This window comes from Pan paniscus, chromosome 8 (genome assembly GCF_029289425.2).
Source record: "Pan paniscus chromosome 8, NHGRI_mPanPan1-v2.0_pri, whole genome shotgun sequence".
Lineage (NCBI taxonomy): Eukaryota > Metazoa > Chordata > Mammalia > Primates > Hominidae > Pan > Pan paniscus.
This window is the reverse complement of record NC_073257.2, coordinates 88,389,936-88,410,279: the sequence shown is the minus strand read 5'-3', so window position 1 is coordinate 88,410,279 and position 20,344 is coordinate 88,389,936. Positions and strand designations below refer to the sequence as shown.

Below are 20,344 nucleotides of genomic sequence, written 5' to 3'. Positions count from 1 at the left end.
TAGAACTTAGATTGACAGCTTTTTTCCAGAGATGAGTATTTTTATCACTTTAATTGCCTGAATTGCCAGTTCATGGTGATAACAGAATATACACAAAATTTTAGTTGGTTTTATTATTGTTTTAAAACTTTCTACAAACAATGCATCCCCTCATTGTCTGTACCTGGAGCAGACCACTGTCTTCCCCCCGCCCTTGATATGCCACTGTGAATAACGCTGGAAATAAGCTTCATTCATGTTGAGAATTACATTTTCCAAAGGACTCCGACTGAAGCACAACAGTGTTTAATGAATATGTTTGCATGTGGGAGAAAATTCCCAGCAAGATAATTTCAATATTGACCTAAAATTTCCAAGTTTCCTAGAAAGAGAAATGAAGATCGTTGATGGCTCTAAGTATTTCAGCACAGTGACCAGTAGAACTAACTTAACATTGGAGTAAAAAGTGCTTAAATAGTCTTCACTGTGATACTCTATTGCAATTTACTGTAAAATCCTTCTAATTCCAGAAAATTATTATGGTTCTCTGGACCAAGACAAGCCAACAAACAATAACCTATTTCCAATTAATCATACACTCCTTTAAGGTGAGTTCCCTCTTTCAGGATTCAGGAAAAGCCTCAGATTTTCTTGAGAGAGCTAAAGATATTACACAATGAGCCATAGAATTAGAAGAATGAAACTGGTCACATGATGCCATTGATCTATATAAACCTATTTCCATTGAATGTCCATTTGACTTGACTACATATGTTATTCATCTGCTTTATAGCTGGTCAGTTGTATCTTAGTAAATTAAATCCCCTTCAGACTGAAACATATTTTATTCTCTCCAATATGTGCCTTTCTGCTACATTTTATTCCATTTGGTATACTTCCTAATCAATTCTTTTGTGAGCTTCATTTCATTCAGCACAATGTATCCATTGTTAGGATTTATTTCTTTCGGAATGATTTAAATCTATTTTGCTCCATGCTGCTTTAAAGCTACTGTATGCACTATCAATTCCCATCCACTGGGCCATGTGGTCTGGTTCATACTCCATCTTCTTGGTTGAGGAAAGATATACTTTCCTACCTTGGTCTGATGTGAAATGACAGTTGCTTTTTATCTATCCTGGCAATGGCTGTGGACTGAATAATAAGAATGATATGTAGCCATGTGTATGAATGTCAGTGTATTTCAGGCATCCAAGGTTGAGATGGGTAACAGCGGGCTCCTAAAATCCTTATTATGAAGTCATCCTTCAGAATCTATGCTTCTAAAATTCTAGGTATCATTTCCAACAGAGGAAATGCAACACACAATCATCAAGCACTCTCATAAATCCTTGCTGACTTAAGGACAGCGGAAGATTGCCTTCTTTGGTAGTATTAATTGTGAGTCACTTTTAATTTTGGTTGGCCCAAACTTTATGTTCTTTCTTAGCCTTCGAAAGTTCATTTTGCACAATAAAATTATTTTATTCTTCATAGAGAAAAAAACAAAAGGCAATGAAAGACTTGATTTTAATGACCTTTTTGGTGACTCACCTTCTAATTAAGAAAACTAGAAAAGGTCTGGGGGGAAAGCCCAAAGAGGTGAACGAATAAAAGAACAAATCATGTTGCTGGCTATGAGCAGATCAGTTGATTTGAAAGGCTGAGTGAAAATAGGGAAAGTCTGGAAGGTTAGGCTAAAAAAGTACATTGAGGTCAAGGTAAGTGGACCTCAGAAGCCAGGCTAAGGGTTTGTGGCTGTATCCCAAATGCGAGGAGGAGGCCCTAAAGGTTTTTCAACATGGAGTTGACATGATAAAGGCACATTGTTCCTATAAAACCGGTCGTAACTTCCTAAAATAAAATGAACTTGAACTAAACTCACGGTGGTGGGTAATCATGCCCAGAATGTGACAGTGGAAGAGAACACCTTGTTGAAAAGAAAGGTATTTCCAATAGAGAGAGAGAGGAGAGGAGAAGAGGTGAAGAGGGAAAATCCTTTTTGGAAACCAGGAAAATCAGGCAGAAGTGCATTTAGTGAACATATTCAAAAAGTAGCAACATAATATACATTATATAGCAGAACAAATGCCAACATGATCAAACTTAAAAAATAAAAAGACTGGTGGTATGGAAGATATGAGACCCCTAGGAGAAAGTGACTGTGCCTAATTGGAGATAACTTTGCATATTTTGGAACACAAATATATGAATACTCTTGATTGGATTTGCTTTATTTTTAAGAGACTATAGCATTTCAGTATAGTATAGTATAGTATAGTATAGTATAGTATAGTATAGTATAGTATAGTATAGTAATTTCCACAGATATTGATCCTAATAGGACATGAAATTCAAGAAGGAAGGATGCTACTAAAAGTGAAATTCTGAGTATATAATTATGAATATTGACAACAAGGAAGGAAGGTTGGGGAAGCTTGAGGATAGGGAAGCAGTGAAAGAAACCAAACTAGTATAACTGTATGGGGCATATTCTAGTGAATTCAGATTTTAAGAAGTCACTTATGAAAACCATGCTCAAAGGAAGAAAATAAGTCTACTGTTGGAAAATGGTTTTTTAAAAAAGAAATCCCAAATGACAGAGGAAAGGCAGAATGATTAAAACTAAGCTCTTGTTTTGTCATTATTTTCTCCATCATGAAATTATATCCTTGGGCTAGACTGATGAGTGAAAAGTAAAAAAGAAAAAAAGAAATGGAAGAATGAGGCCCTAGAGAGCTTATGAGACATAGGAGATGCCTGGTGTCTACACCTATACAAATAGTATCTTATTTTACAATAGCAACAACAAAAAAATTCTTATAGATCTGCTCATGGAAACAATGTTACTAATATTTGAAAAAATACAGATAAAAAGCAAATTTGGGCAAATATTTTTGTTGATTTTTTAAAGGAGGAACAGAAGATTCTAAAAATAATGACACTAAAATTGTAAAAAATTATGTTAAATATATGATATATGAGCACGTTGAAGAGATAGTAGCAACTTTTAAGAGCTAGTACATCTTTTTACCTAGAATGAGCTAGGCCAAATCAATCTCTCTCTCTCTCTCTCTCTCTTTCCCCCTCTCTTCTCCACTCCCTTTCTCTCTCTCTCTCTCCCTCCCTGCCTTCTAGCTCTGTCTTTTAGAAACAGTTATTCAGCTGGTAGATCAGTGAGACCATAAACATTATAAATTGATTTCAATAAGACATCTAACAAAAATCCCCCATGATATTGCTTTGCAACAAATAAAATAAATGAGATGCAATTCATAGCAGATCAATTAACTACATCAAAAAAATGTTGATCCATGAATCAATGTCCTTAAACCTACCCACAGGACTCTATCCTTGCCTCCAGACTGTTGAATAAAACCCAGAAATCTGTTCTAACAATAGGCTAAACCCAAAGACCCATAATATGCAAAACAAAGCAAAAGTACCCACTTAGATCTGAAAACTCAATTTCCCAAGCAAGGGATGGGAGAGTTTTGCTGGGCAGTCGCTTATATAAAAATAAAAGCCCAGAAAGCACTGGTTGACTCTGAGCTATGTTACAATAACACGCGGCAGATGCCTGGCCTCCCTGGAAGTTGCCCCGCTCATACACAACTGTCTGCATGTCCTGGGTGGGATGCGGGATGAAATGTTTCTTCCAATCCTCAGGTTCCACGAGTCTAATATCAATATGAATTCCTGCCTGGTGACCTGTGTGAGTATTGCTAAACAACTGTGGAGGAAGAATTGCAGAAAACGAAGGCGATTACAAGTTTTTCTAAAGCCACTGATTTTATCACAAGCCACATACAGAAACCTTCCCAATATCTGCTAATTACCAAAAGGTAGTGATCCTCCAATATCTAGCGGTAGGACACACACCCCAGCTGACCAAACCATGAGTTTAAGACAGGCAGAAAAACCTAACATCTCCCTACCATGACAAAGGCAACTAGAATTGCCAAATCCTATACACAAAACATTTAATTTATAACAGTTAAAACCTGGCCTCTGACCAAGTCCAAAAGAACTATGTCTTATTTCACTTGCTCTTGAATATGTCTCTTTCAGAGATAAATGGCTCTGCTCTTGGCCAGTCCTCCCCTCTGTGTGGTGTTTTGTTTAGCTGGGCTTATGACAAGCCAAGAGTTGATGCATCTGCTTGAATGTGTAATTTACCTCTCTGGTCAACTTAGCTTTTTTTTCCTTGACAATATTATGTCAAACAATCACATCACAACTGGCTCTGATCTCTTTGTTGTTAGCTAATAAATTAAAGAGTATTTATTATCTGCAATCCTTTTTTCCTCTTTTAATGGTGACACATTTGTGGTGAATTACAGGGCAGCTTTATAAACTAGGCTCCAGGCCAGTCTCAGGCCCTGCGTCCATGTGAACGTTCCTTCTCCCGGTTGGCCTCCCGGACTGGTGGTAAATCAAGGCAGCTGTCACAGCACACTAAGTTAGTGTGCGTCATTGGGGAGAGCAGGAAGCGTTGGGGGTATAATTCTGTCCATCAAACTAATATGTTATATCAGTAGCTTTGTAATCTTCTGCCATAACTTATGGGAAGTGACACCTAAGAATTCACTTTGAAGGCAATGTGTTTCTTAGACTTTAAGTCAAAACAGACCCGATTCACAGCAACAGTTCCTCTGTTTACATGAGTGGATTTCTAGTGCCGGGGAACCAGGTCCCTATCAATGTGGCAGTATTTAACACGCTCCACCACCGGCTGGACTCTGTTTACAGCCCTCACGGCAGGATTTGTAAACTTGTCAAACAGGGTTTCTTCTCTTCTTTTTGTTACCCTTGCCTTAACCTCCAGTAGCGGGATAGATAAACATGCTCCTTGAATGTTATCATGACAAAGCAAACCTCTGACAGACGGGAATGAATGGGTGACCCATTTCCCTTGTCCGGTCCCCTTCAACCTTTGTCTTGACAAATGTGGGAAATGGCTCTGGAGGACAGAAGAATACTCACACCGCTATGATAGCACTGTCAGCTTTGTGCTGTTGCTAAATGTCCACATGATACTTAGAAGCGACGGGAGATAACCTTCAATGGACAGTGTGCTTTTCTAAGTCATGACATCAGTGTGACCAGACTTAGACCGTGCGTCCTCTGAAAGCAATGCCTTATTTTCTAGGATTTGCTGTTGGATTGTCCCTGTCTTCCCCCACTCTCTCTTCCTTGGCTGTTTTTCTCAGCAGGCCAATGAGAGAAGCCCTTTGGGGAAGATTAAGTAGTTTTGTGAGCTGCCATCTGATGGAAAAGAAATCTACAAGAACTGTTCAAAGGAGCTCTTCCTCCCCCAGGCACAAGACTAAATATGCACAGTAAAGAAATTTGAAAAATGCCTGCCCTTGCCATCCCCAATACCCCTCTGATTGATAGCAGAGAGGGTTTGCTATGATAATTCTACTTTGACAGGTCCCAGGCATAAATCCCACAAAGTTGTTGCTCTAGTTTGACAACCTTGGAGGGCTCCAGTTAGGAACAGGAAACAGGCCTCTATTTTTCACCCTCAATGCTCCTTCAGGTGCAAAGAAAAGACTGTATGGAAAAAATAATTTATTATCTAAGGGGGAAACCAAATTCAAAGCAGTTTTAATACTTATTCATCAGAAAGAATGTCCAATGGAGAAAGATGTGACCTCAGTCCTGCTTCTTCAAACTTAAATTGAAATGCTCCAAATACGAGATTTGAAACCTATTCATGATGAGAAACGGATACCCTTTTTTCATTTTTTGGTTTTCCAAAGTTATGTTAGTATTCTCCTTCAAGGTCAGCCTAGAAATGTATCATAATATTTTATAAAAATCATTACTTACAAATGAAAGTACATACATATAATAACATCCATAATTTATCATCAAAGCTTGCAATGTGCCACCCTCTGTATTCCATTATATCCACTCAATTCTCATAACCACCTTAAATGAGTACAGTCTCAATTTATAGGAATGCAGTTAAAAAGAGAGTCAAACTAATGAATTTTTTCCAGGATACATCTTTCAATCTTGCTTCACAATATGCCAGGGGATCTTTGGGAATCAGTGCACCTTCCCTCTCCCCTTCTCCAGCTGAAGAATGATAACTCAGCAATGAGAACCTTAGTCATGAAATCATATTCAACTGTGTTAAATGAAAAATTTGTGGCCCAGTGAGGTGGCTCACACCTGTAATCCCAGCACTTCGGGAGGCCGAGGCAGGCGGATCACCTGATGTCAGGAGTTCAAGACCAAGGTGGCCAACATGGCGAAACCTCATCTCTACTAAAAATACAAAAAAAATTAGCCAGGCGTGGTGGCACATGCCTGTAATCCCAGCTACCCAGGAGGCTGAGACAAGAGAATCACTTGAACCTGGGAGGCTGAAGTTGCAGTGAGCTAAGATCATGCCATTGCACTCCAGCCTGGGCAACAAGAGTGAAACTGTCTCAAAAAATAAATAAATACATAAATAAATAATTTGTGGTTTGCTGTAAGTTAACTAGGCAAATAAATTAAACAGAACCATTCTCCAAGCATTTTAGTCGATCTACCTGGAAATGCAGTATTGTGACCTATTAAAAAATATTAAGTGATCAAACCCAGGCAAATATTTAAAAAGAAGCAATATTTTCTATTTCTTTAAAACTTGTCAGAAGGTGAATATTTTCCTTCCAATGTCTGCCTCTTTGAATGTGAGACACAGTTTTCTCTTGGCTGTAGGATTCCATTCTAATATTAAGAAAGGGTTCATAAAGCTCTGATACCATAAGAGTGGATTCCTCTTCCTTCATGGGTGCCATCGGAGTTCTGTAGAAGGTCTGCACCTACTGAGAGCTGACGACAACAGGGAAGAAAGAATCCAGTCTTGGAACACTCAGTAAAAGTTGGTTCTTTAATTTAATAGGACTAAAACACAAGGACTTCACCCTGGATCATGAGTTGAACCTCCTTTTCTAGGGTATTTTATGACAGAAGCATCTCACTGAGAATCTAGCCACCTGCTAGGAGTACTCAAGCATAGCTTTGCCAAGAAAGTCGGTGAGGAAAGCAAGAATAGAAAACAGCAAGCTGCCCATAAAAATGGGGAGTAATATCTGAGTTTTTTTAAGTCATAGAGCAGCTTGAGCAAATCTCAAGAAAAAGAAACTTGCTACATAATTCTTTCTCACTCCATTGCCCCTCTAAATAGCAAACAGGATATGAGTCCTTGTAAATACCTATAAATTTTCAGGGAGAAAAACAAGTCTGATCTTTGTGTACAGAGTTCTAGGCTGTAAGGAACATGGTTAGATTTCTGTTTCCCTTAGAGGAAGATGCCAGAACAGCATTTTCCCATCAAGTGTTGATAAGAAAGGCATTTAGCATTTCATAGGATGAGGCTGCTGTAAGTGGGTGGTATGACATGATAAATTATGGCCAATGTCATATTAAAAATTACAGGCCCTTCCACACATGCTCACTCTGTTCTCAAGCCAATGATATGTTATCCTGCACAAAGCCTTCCGCTGTGGCAGATGTGATAGAGATGTTCCTCTCCCAGAAAAATTCTGGAATTCTTCAAGGTTTAGAGGTGAGGGCCATCTTTGTGGTCCATAAGCAAAAACTAAACTGAACTCATACTTTCTGCAAATGTAGCTCTACTTACGTCTGACTTTCCACCTTGATCCATGTCCTTCCCTCCGGTATTCAATCTACTTCTCTGCAATATAAGCACAAAATCTGGGGCTAGGAAGGCATTTTAAAATTAGAAAATCATCTTTATCCAACCCTAAAGAGGCATGTCTTAGGATGTTAAGAAATGTTTTTGACGGACTCTTCAGAGACTCCCAAAGAGAGAACTTGCTCTTGAAGAAGATGAGGCTAGGGTTGGAGTCTGGTGAAGTATTGCCTAGATATGTTAAGGAACTCTGTAAAACCTGACATGAAGTCAACAATTGCCCAGATCAGGGTATCTCAACCTCAACACTATCAATATTTCAGACTTGATCATTCTTGGTTGTGGGGACTGTCCTGTGCATGGTAGGATGTTCGGCAGCATCCCTAGCCTATATCTACTACATGCCAGTAGCATACTCCTGCCCTGGGGGTACAAAAATTAAAAATGTATCCAGACATTATTAAATGACTCTTGGGAGTCAAAATAGCTCCCAATTGAGAGCCACTGTCCTGGACTATTGGGGTAAGATCATTCCACTGAATCTCTGCAGGCCACACGTTTTCCAATGAAGACGGCTGGATTCACAAGCATATATGGACACCTGTGTCCTTTCCCCATTATTTGAGAAAACATGATAGGACTGCATATAACAATACCCTTCCACTTGGACTTTTTAGCAAAAATGCAGGTACCTTCACTGTTGGTCCAGGGAGTCTCTGCTGGGATGACTTTTGTCTGCTCCAAATATTCTCAACCTCCGGAAGGCACTCCAATCTCTTTACATGGCAGTCTCAGGGTGTCAAGAAGAGGGTAGGACCCCACATGCAAATGCTTTCTAAGCCTCTGATACATCATGTTTGCTAATGCCCTACTGACCAGAACAAGTCACAAGGTCAAGCCCCCATTCAAGAGGTGGGTAGAGAAACTCTACTCTTGATAGGAGGAATATTACAGACACCTTGCTGGGTTGGGTTGCGGGAGGCAGGGGGGATTCATGCATACAGGGATAGAATAAAAGTGGCCATTTTTAACAATCTATCACACTAGGTGAATGGATTTCATAGCAAGTACTTTTCTAGCCAGAGTATTCCAGTTTTATCCACAGCTGAATCTCTCAAAAGGATCTATAATTATTTTCCAAATAGCAAATGTGTTTGGTTGTCACAGAGGCCCTGGGCTGTGAAACGGCTTGCTCAGTCCCCTTCAACTAAGCTCACTCCATAGGGTTTCATGGTTAATAGCCAGACTACCTCGCCCAATGTTAAGGATGTTGCCTCAAATTCTGAGAAACCCCAAGACTCCCTCACTTTTCTCCATGCCTTAAAGACAGAAAAATCCAGCTTTCAGTACAGCATTGTGGAGAAATATCAAACTAGAAATCAGAAAATGTAGTTTTGTATTTTAACCCCATAAACAGTCATCTATTTAAGTCACTTTATTCTCTTCAACTCACAATTTCTTGATATGCAACACTGGGTAGTTAAGCTATTCTGGGATAGCTGGGGCAAGAGTGAAGGAGTGAGGGACAGAGGAGGTAAGACAAGATCGTCACTGGAATGAGTGAAACTGGCTGGTATAAAAGAACCTGGAGAATACATGCTCTGTTAATGGCATTTAAATCCATTGTTTTCACTTAAAATATGTTAGCCCAGGATCTGACTGCAATTCTGTGACTAGTTACTCTCCAAGACCTGACCTGGCTCTGCTGTTTGTAGCCTCTCCCCTTTTGTATCCCCTCATCCCTTAGCTGCACCCATCTTTGTTATGCAGTTATCCAGTCCACCCGGTCTTTCAGGACAAGGGACACTTGTGTGCAATGCAAAGACAGAGCACAGGCACTGGTCTCTTCCTTCAAGCCATCTTGTTTCAATCCCACACACCCTTTAAAGTGGGATTGCAGTAGACAAAGCTCTTGCTTTTACATGAGCAATGCCAGTTGGACTAATCCAGGGCCGTAATTCTGCTGTACTCACTCCTATCTGTGCTTCAAGAAAGGTTGCAGGACCTAACACTCTCAGACCCTATTACTGTCCCACAGTCAGCTGTAGATTCGTACGGCTTTCCCTCACCCCTGGTTCCAAGCACTTGCTTGCCCCAGGGAAGACATGCTCCAAAAATATCTGCCTTCTAATGACCCCTCCATTTTAGAGAGAATTCTCAGGAGATTAGAATGCAGAAGAAAACAGGTTGTTAGCCATGAGACATGAGAGGAGGTATGGGAAAAGCCCTGCAACTACTGCAAGGTCCCACCATGAGCTGGTAAGAACCTGCGTTAGAAACCTGATCTCCGATATCACCACAAGGCTATTTCCATACAGGCTTTTTGAGTTTCATTTCCTCCCTTCAGTCCACCAGGACCACTTCAGACCAAACTCATCCCTCCTAATGAGCCTACAGTGGGCCTTGGGTTCCCTTATTTGATGACAAATAACACCAGCAGTAGTACTGCGTGGAACCAGTCGGGCTGGATTGGAATCCTGGCTCACTGCTGGAAGCCCAAAAGCTGTGAACTTTGGTAGAGTTTCCAACTCTCTTATGTCTCAGCTTCCTCCTCAATGAAATATGGACATGGGATCGTGGTGACGATTGAGAAAACAATTGTAGAGTCTTTAGTATGTGGCATAAACCGTGTAATACATGTTAGCTGCTAATATCGTCTCTCTAATTTTTATATTGTTGATAAAATTGTTAACTTGTCATAGGTATTCCCTTTATGTTAGTTTTATTTGTCTAATTAGATAATATGTTCAAGAATTAGAATGATACATAGTTGTCTTTATCCCCATCCTCCCCTCCTCCACTGCTACTTCCCATCAGTCCGGTGTATTGTATACAATGCATGCCCAGAGCTGTCATAGTATAAGGGCGGGATGCCAAGGCAAATAAAACACAGGCCCTCACACAGACATGTGTTCAATTCCTGGCTCTGCTTCTTAATAATTTAGTGACTTTATCCAACTGACCTAACACCTCCAAGCCTCAGGTTTATAATGTATAAAATGCAGGTAAAATGATTGCCCCGTAAGATGGCTGTGAATACAGATCCTTCCCAGTAGGGAGCTCATCATAGGCATTTAAAAAATGTCTATTTCCTTCCCTTTCCTTCCCTCTCACCATCAATGAATTGATCAGAATGTGCTCAGAGACATAGGGAAACATATATGGAAACTGACCTCAACATAACAGACAATTGGAAGAGGGCTAATGTCCCAAAAACAAACACCACTACCTTATAACAGGGCCATGTCCCCAGGCGCTCCCCTGCCTACTTATTCCCAGGCACTGGATTTTCAATGCCATTTAGAGATGGCAAAACTGTCATTAACACAGGATCCTCAATAGGACCAGGCAGTGGAGGTCTCAAGTCTTTAAAACATCTCTAGTTCTCCCCTGGATGACGGATGAAGCCCTGGATGATATATATAAGAGAACATCCAATATTTTTTAAAATTTTCTTCCCTTGTTGCCTTCCTGTGATTCTCCTCTCCCCAGCAAGCATGCCAAACAAAATACATGTGCTACATGGGTGGACACTGACCTCATGGGGATCACTGTGAATTTTCATGGAACCATTGAATGCTAGTACTGAGATGTACGGCTCCAACAACCTCACTGTGAAGTTGAAGCCTCAGAGAAGTTAAATGACTGGCTCAAAGTCACACAGCTAATCAAGGACAGAAATGAAGCCAGACCCTAGCTCTGCTAGCTCTTGACCAGTGTTCTTTTTCTCATCGTTCTCATGCCTCAGAAGAATACATGGTTCTGAAAACATTTATTAAATCAGTCATGCTCTAAATTCCCACACTGACTTCCCCAGCCTGCATTTGGTGGGATGTAATCAATCACGACTTTCTAGGCCTAAAATCAATGAACTAAAGACATCAAGCAAACAGCCATTTACATTGGCTTCTTTCTGCAGCCCAGAGTATTATACGCACTCCCCTCCCATGTGTTGTCTCTTCTCCATGGCTGGGAATGTACCCTGAGACCTCCTTGTGTGAAGGAAACAGACCCCAGCTGGTCAGCCACACTGCAGCTATAATGTGGACTTCAGCTGCTTCTCTATAGGGCTGCATTCAATGAACTGCATTTGAAAAACTTTTAATATCTACATGGCTCTCACCCAACTGCCGCAAAAACACCAGCTGTACCATGCTTTCTCCTCTAATTTGACAGTCCTAAGAACAGCTCCTGAAGAATGGAACATTCTTCAGGGGAGGGCTGTTAGTTTTGCAGACATTTTAGGAGGCGTAGAAGATGAAAAAGATTTCAAGTTGAAACATCATGTAGGAAAATGGGTAGGAGGTGATGGGAGAAGGAATCTGATGTGTACTGAATGCCTGTCATGTACCAGGCACTGAGTTGGGTGAGCTTTCACAGTCCTCACGATACTGAGAGACAAGTGTAATAACCCAACTTTTACAGATGAGAAAACTGAGGTTTGTAAAGATTAAGAGTCTAGCCCAAAGTCATACAAGCAATTTATTATAAAACTGGTATATTTGTTTCCCAGGGATCTTGCACCAAACTACCATAAACTTGGTGGCTTAAAACAACAGAAATCTATTCCCTAATAGCTCTACATAAGTCCAGCCTCTACCTCCATCTTCATATCTCTTCTCCATTAATCTCTCCTCTGGGTGTCTATTCCAAGGACACTTGTCATTCGATTTATGGCCCCCCTGGATTATCCAGGATGATCTTTTCTTGAGATCCTTAGCTACATCTCCAACAACTCATTTTCCACTGAAGGTCACATTCACAGGTCCCAGGGATAGGATGGAGCGATATCTTTTGGGGGGGCTACCACTCAACCCACTATGGCAAAGTTTTCATCTCAGGCCTGTCTTACTCCACAGCTCATTTTCTCACTACGTTGTCAGATTATTTCCTGCCCTTTCCTTTATCTGCTTTCTCAAGGATGACTTTGGCCAAGTTAAAGGTTCCAAGGTAGCCACAGCCACAGTACAGAGAAACACAGCCCCTGAATTTGTTATCCAGAAAGTTTGTGACCAAGTGGAAGCTTAAGTTCCCCTAATACCTTGCTCTTCCTCTAAAAATCAACAGGGAGAACTGCCTTAAATACCATGCCATTGCTTCTAAACATCAAATGATTGACTCCTTTGTATAGCTCAGCCCTCCTTTTGCAAGAGTAAAAGAGCTAGCTGGTGTCAACGTAAGCTACAGCCACCCACTAATAAGTTTAAGATAAAAGGCCAATATATTTAAATAAGATTCAGACATAATGTAATAGTATTTGTTACCAAGCCCCATCTAATTATATCAATCTTTTATTACCAGACCCATGAGTACAGGGAACTCTATTATAATTTCTCTTTATAATGATCTCTTCACTATCTGACTCCTTGAACTCTGTAGTAAATTACTCATCCACTGGCAATCATGAGTAAACACCAACTCAATTAAGAATTGATAAATAAACAGTTCACTCCGAGGCTTGTCGTGATACGGACGGGAGAATCACTGGGTGCCTGCCAGCATGAGCTTGGCTGGGAAGTTCTGAGGTGTGGATGGGTTCTCTAAGGCTGTACTGCTTCTGCTGTTTATACGAGATGTTCTGGCTGATGTTTCCTGCTCCTATCCTGTCTTTGGAGGTGGAGAACGACTTATTCAAGTGTCTGCTCTGGGTCTAAACATGGAAGAGCTGCTCATCTTATCCTCACTCTGCACTACATAGCATCTCATATCTGAGAGAAAACCAGTAGGAGAACAGTAAAATGCAAGAAATGTGGCATAACAATAAAGTACAAGGAACCCTTGTATATGTCAAGATGTAGGATGACTCGGTGTTGTATGGTTACACAATTGTTATGGGTTGAGTTGTATCCCCCAGAAAGATATGTTGAGTCCTAAACCCCAGTACCTCAGAATGTCAGCTTATTTGGAAATAAAGTCATTGCAGATGTAATGAGTTAAGATGAGGTCATGCTGGAGTAGGGTGGGCCCTTAACTCAATATAGCTGGTATCTTTCTAAGAGGACAATGTGAACATGTAGAGAGGAGAACACCATGTGAAGAGACAGAAGGAAAAGATGGGCATGTGGTGACAAAAGCAGATATTGGCACGATGCATCTATAAGTGATAGCACACCAGGGATAGCCAGCTACCACCAGAAGTGGGCAAGAGGCAAGAGAGGATTCTACCCAGAGTCTTTGGAGGAGCCTGGGCCCACTGGCACCTTTATTTGCCATTTCTGGCTTCCAGAACTATGAGAGAATATTTTTCTGTTGTTCTTAAGCCACCCACGTTGTGATACTTTGTTATGGCAATCCTAACAAACCAATGCAATAGTCAGTAGTCCTGGTGACTCAGGAGGCTGAGGTGAGAAGATCACTTGAGTCCAGGAGTTCTGGGCTGTAGTGAGCTATGCTGATTGGGTGTCCACACTAAGTTCAGCATCAATATGGTGACCTCCCAGGAGCAGGGAACCACCAGGTTGACTAAGGAGGAGTGATCCAGCCCAGGTCAGAAATGGAGCAGGTCAAAACTCCTGTGCTGATCAGCAGTGGGATGTCACCTGTGAATAGCCACTGCACTACAGCCTGGGCAACATAACAATACTCTGTCTCTTAAAAAAAAATTATTACAATAAGAATAATCAAGCCAGCATTTATTAAGCACTGTTATACAGCCAAAACTATGCCAAGTATTTTATAGGCATTAGCATAATGAATCTTCACAACTATCCTGTGAGGTTAGTACTCTTATTCTCACTTTACAGATAAGGAAGCAAGGTTGACTATGGCCAACAGCCCCAAAGTCATGAAGCTGGTGAGTGGCTACCCTCTCTGTACTACAGGCATACCCTTCAGTCTCCAGGACCCCACATTGTAAGCCTGGTGAGGATGGGGGTCAGGCAGTGTTATTCACCAGGGCATTCCCCAGTTGTACTGCTGGAGCCCAAGGGCTCCTCTGCTACAGGTACAGAGGATGAAGGGAAGCCTGTGCCTGCAGGGGACCCTCAGCCTCCCACTTCCGCTGCATCTGGAACCACTTCATATTCACATTTCATACAGTCAATGCCCACAGAAACTATGTTTCAAACCAAGTTATCTGCTGTGAGAAAAAAAAGATTTCAAACAATTACTATATGGAAGAAAATCCTTCACAGCAGAATTCCAGGTAATAAATACAAAGGGATGATAAAATTAGAAAATTATTCTCCAACCTGTAATGAAATAATGGACTTAGGTCACCATCATCAAAAGATGCTCAAACATTAGGTAAAAGGTTGGTTGGGAACCTTACAATGGAAGACTCCAGCTGATTCTTTCAGTGGAAGAACCATCTGAACCTACTGATAAGATACAGTTTTATTTTTAATTTTTTATTTCAATAGGATTTGGGGGACCAGGTGGTGTTTGGTTACATGAATAAGGTCTTTAGTAGTGATTTCTGAGATTTTGGTGCACTCATGACCTGCAAAGTGTACACTGTACCTAATTTGTAGTCTTTTATCCCTCACCACCCACCCACGCTTCCCCCAAGACCCCAAAGTCCATTATATCATTCTTATACCTTTGCATTCTCATAACATAGCTCCCACTTATGAGTGATAACATATGATGTTTGGTTTTCCATTCCTGAGTTACTTCATTTAGAATAATGGTCTCCAGTTCCATCCAGGTTGCTGCAAATGCCATTATTTCATTCCTTTTTATGGATAAGTAGTATTCCATGGGGTGTGTGTGTATGTATGTGTGTATGTGTGTGTGTGTGTGCATATATATGTATATATATATACACACATATATATGTATGTGTACATATATACATATATATGTGTATCTATCTATCTATCTATCTCACATTTTCTTTATCCACTCATTGATTAATGGGCGTTTGGGCTGGTTCCATATTATGCAATTGCAAGTTATGCTGCCATAAACATGCATGTTCAAGTATCATTTTCATATAATGAGTTATTTTCCTCTGGGTAGATACCCAGGAGTGGGATTGCTGGATCAAATGGTAGATCTACTTTTAGCTCTTTAAGGAATCTCCACAGTTTTCCATAGTGGTTGTACTAGTTTACATTATCACCAACAATGTAAAAGTGTTCCCTTTTCACCACATCCATGCCAACATATATATATATAACATATATATAATATATAACATCGATATATTATATATAACATATATATAATATATAACATCGATATATCATATATAACATATATATAATATATAACATCGATATATCATATATAACATATATATAATATATAACATCGATATATCATATATAACATATATATAATATATAACATCGATATATCATATATAACATATATATAATATATAACATCGATATATCATATATAACATATATATAATATATAACATCGATATATCATATATAACATATATATAATATATAACATCGATATATCATATATAACATATATATAATATATAACATCGATATATCATATATAACATATATATAATATATAACATCGATATATCATATATAACATATATATAATATATAACATCGATATATCATATATAACATATATATAATATATAACATCGATATATCATATATAACATATATATAATATATAACATCGATATATTATATATAACATATATATAATATATAACATCGATATATTATATATACCATATATAATATATAACATCGATATATTATATATAACATATATATAATATATAACATTGATATATAACATATATATAATATATAACATTGATATATAACATATAATATATAACATTGATATATAACATATATATAATATATAACATTGATATATTATATATAACATATATATAATATACAACATTGATATATTATATATAACATATATAATATATAACATTTATATATTATATATAACATATATAATATATAACATTTATATATTATATATAACATATATAATATATAACATTTATATATTATATATAACATATATTATATATACACAAATATATATATTACATATATTTATTATTATGGCCCTTCTTGCGGGAGTAAGGTGGTGAATGAGAACATATGATGTTTGGTTTTCCATTCCTGAGTTACTTCACTTAGAATAATGGTCTCCAATTCCATCCAGGTTGCTGCAAATGCCATTATTTCATTCCTTTTTATAGCTAAGTAGTATTCTATGGTGTGCGTGTGTGTGTGTGTGGTGTGTGTGTGTGTGTGTATGCGATTTTGATTTGCATTTCCTTGATAATTAGTGATGTTGAGCATTTTTTTCATATGTGGCCATTTGTATATCTTTTTTGAGAATTGTCTATACATGTCCTTAGTCCACTTTTTGATGGGATTGTTTTTGTTTTTATTTTTAAAAATTTCCTGGCTATATTGAGATATAATTAACCGATAAAACTGTATATAGTGTTTAAGGTGTACAATGTAATAATTCGACATATGCTTGTGTATGTATATATACATTATATATGTACATATATATAAAATGTAATGATTAGCACAATAAAATTAATTAACACACCCATCACCTCACAGAGTTACCATGATCAGATATTAATTATGCGTCTCAGGAGGTAATGCAATAGGAAGTATACAGCACCATATACAAAAAAAAAATGAATTTGAATTCAAACAAGTTATTGATCTGACACTAGATTATAGAAAGTACAGAGGATAGAGGAACAAGTTAGATGACATGGCAAGGAAGCAACCAGCCAAAGCAGAATGTGGGTCATTGCCCAGGATAACTCATTCAATTCCTCAAAAATATCAATGCATAATAGAGAGAGAGACACAGAGAGAGAAACAGAGAGCATAAGAGACAAAGAGAAGATGAAAAAGGAGAAGGGGAGGGAGATGATTAAAGACTAAAAAGGATCAAAGAGATACAGCAACGCAATAAAAGGTATGGGCTGTGTTTGGACATTGAATCAAACGAACTGGATACAAAAAGATATTTTTGAGACAACTGGGAAAATTAGAATATGGAGTGGGTATTGAAAAGCCCTATGGAATTATTATTCTTTTTTTAGTTGTGATAATGACATGGTGACCATGTTTAAGGGTAAATGTTCCGTATTGGTTAGAGAAGCCTAATGCAGTGTGTAGAAATGACCCGATGTCTGGGCTGAGGTTAGGATTGGGGGAGAAGGACCAGAAAGATCAGGGCCTCTCCTCTGAGACCCAAGCAAGTAGCTGGCCACCCCCTATCACCCAAATTGACTATCTAGGGAGTGAACCATGCTCCCTCTGCACAGGGCTGACAGTTTGGGGTATTTCTTTAAAATGCCTAAAATTTGTATGTCACCAAGGCAAGGCATGAGGCAGGAAAATTTGTCAACATGGCCCCCTGGGAGTTGGCCTGGTTGATCCATCTCACATCTCACCCCCTTCCTTTCCCATAATACCTGTTCACTCAATATAGCTAAGATTGCCACCAATATTATTACAAAATCAATAAGGAGAACATATAACTCTGTGTTTCTGTGTTTATGACTGTGGCACCCTCAGCCATGTCCTTCCTGCCAAATGTGTAAGGGTGCCATCACCATCACACACTCTTCTTTATGGGATATGTGATCAAATTAAAAAAAAAAAACAACTTTTGGAAAATCCTTAAAATAGTATGCATTCAATAAATGTTAGCTATTATCATCATCATCACAATTATTATTATTACATTGTTGATGTTGTCAGTGTTTGTCATTGAACATTATCTGTGTGTTCCCTTTGTGTTAGCTTTATTTATCCAATTAGGGACGTTAGGAAAGTCAGCTCAAAATCAAGTATATCCTTATGTGTTTCTACCTGCTGCCCTTCCCCTCCTGCATGCCCACATGGGACATGCCCTGTAAATAACAGATATGCAATAGACACCTGAGGAGAAGGCCCCTGGGTAGAGAAGATGGGAGGGCGGGGGGGTCCTTATTTCTTCAATGTAAGGGCAACAGAGTCTGGGGAACAAAGATGAGTATTACAGGCAACAGACTTCAGTTAAATTCCTGGCTCTGTCACTTAATAAGTCATGAACTTGGCCATCTTGCTAAAAGTCTTTTATCCTCAGTTTCCTAATAAGTAAATAGAGGACCAAATTGCCTGCGTCATTAGGCTGTGAGGACATAGCTAAAGTCTAACTCAACCCTGGCTCACCACAAGCACCATGTGCTATGGCAATCTCTGAGTTTCTCTCTTCCCCTCTAGAACAAGGATGGGGACTATTTACTAGGCCTTTCTGAATATTAACTGGAAGAGGATATACAAAGACCTTGTGTAGAGGAGACACATAATGAATATGCACTCTTAGCCAGGTGCCGTGGCTCATGCCTATAATCCCAGCAGTTTGGGAGGCCAAGGAGGGTGGATCACCTGAGGTCAGGAGTTCAAGACCAGCCTGGCCAATATGGCAAAACCCCATCTCTACTAAAAACACAAAAATTAGCCAGGCGTGGTGGCGCGTGCTTGTAATCCCAGATACTTAGGAGGCTGAGGCAGCAGAATTGCTTGAACCCAGGGGCAGAGGTTGCAGTGAGCCAAGATCACATCATTGCACTCCAGCCTGGGCAACAGAGCAAGACTCCATCTTAAAAAAAAAAAAAAAAAAAAAAAGCACTCTTGTCCCTTTAAATAGAAAGTTTTCAAATTTAGGTTGCAATCACAGGAAGCTTCCCTGGAGTCCCTGTGGCTGTGCTTTCTGGGATCCTCCCAGCCCTGCCACTGAAAGCAGGAATTGCCAACAACTGATCTCAGGGCTGGGGAAATTGCTTGCTGCTCCCACTTTGAAAAAGACAACATTGCAAAGACAAAGAAAGGTTCAACATTCCAAGAGCATGTTAGCAAAAGCCACCAAAGTCACAGGAGAAAGGGAAAAGATCAACATACAGTATTTTAAGTTTTCCTTATGTTCTCTTAGTGTAATCAGCTCTAATCTACATCTTATCACTGATTACTGATAACCTTGGGTCACTAGATTCCCTTCTCTGGGCCTCAGTTCCTCATCTGTAAAACCAAAAATGTTCTTAACCTAAGCCTTGTACACCTATAGAATTTAGAGGTCTGTGAATTTTGGTGGGAAAAATTATTTTTATGTATAATTATCTACATATGTATTTTTGTATAATATCTGACATATATAAAAATATATTTTTATTTTCAGTAATGTTTATGGGGAACTTAACCTTTTCTTTCTTTCTGTTTTTGCTATTTTTTAAGAGACAGGGTCTCCCTCTGTTGCCCAGGCTCGAATGCAGTAGTGCAGTCATAGCTCACTGCAATCTCCAACTCCAAGACTAAAGCAATCCTCTGGCCTCAGCCCCATTTTCTTTTATTATAAATGTAGGCAACAAAATGACTGGAGTTTAAGGAGTATCTGTGACTTTATCTTGATAAAAAATCAGGTATTTTCATGTCACATTATTGCAGAAATCCAAAACACTGTTTATGCTTATCAACACTTTGAAATTATAGTAGATGTTAGCATAGCTTTGAAATTATAGTTGCTGCTGGCTGTAAGCACATAAATTACTAAGTCATAAATTTTATTTTTAAATATTTTGATAACAGTATTTCAATATACTACATTTGCTTTGTAACCCTTTGTACTTTATTTTGTGCACTTAGAAAACATTAATCAGAGAAGAAGTCTAAGGGCTTGTGACCACAATAGGTTTGCTGCCTGATGTTCATGGCAAGTCAATACACCAAGACACTGGGTTGC

General features: G+C 39.0%; 1 protein-coding gene across 3 annotated transcripts in view; it reads right to left on the bottom strand.

The window, feature by feature from the left end:
• Positions 1-20,344, bottom strand: part of LRMDA (leucine rich melanocyte differentiation associated) — a 1,137,585-nt gene that overhangs the window by 302,107 nt on the left and 815,134 nt on the right. For 2 of the 3 annotated variants that reach the window (XM_063607438.1, XM_063607439.1), the window contains exon 6: positions 7,625-7,678. The exons of the other annotated variant lie outside the window; for it this stretch is intronic. In XM_063607438.1, the coding sequence (XP_063463508.1) occupies positions 7,625-7,678 (54 nt within the window). The remainder of the gene's footprint in view (positions 1-7,624; positions 7,679-20,344) is intronic. 3 annotated transcript variants of the gene reach the window in all.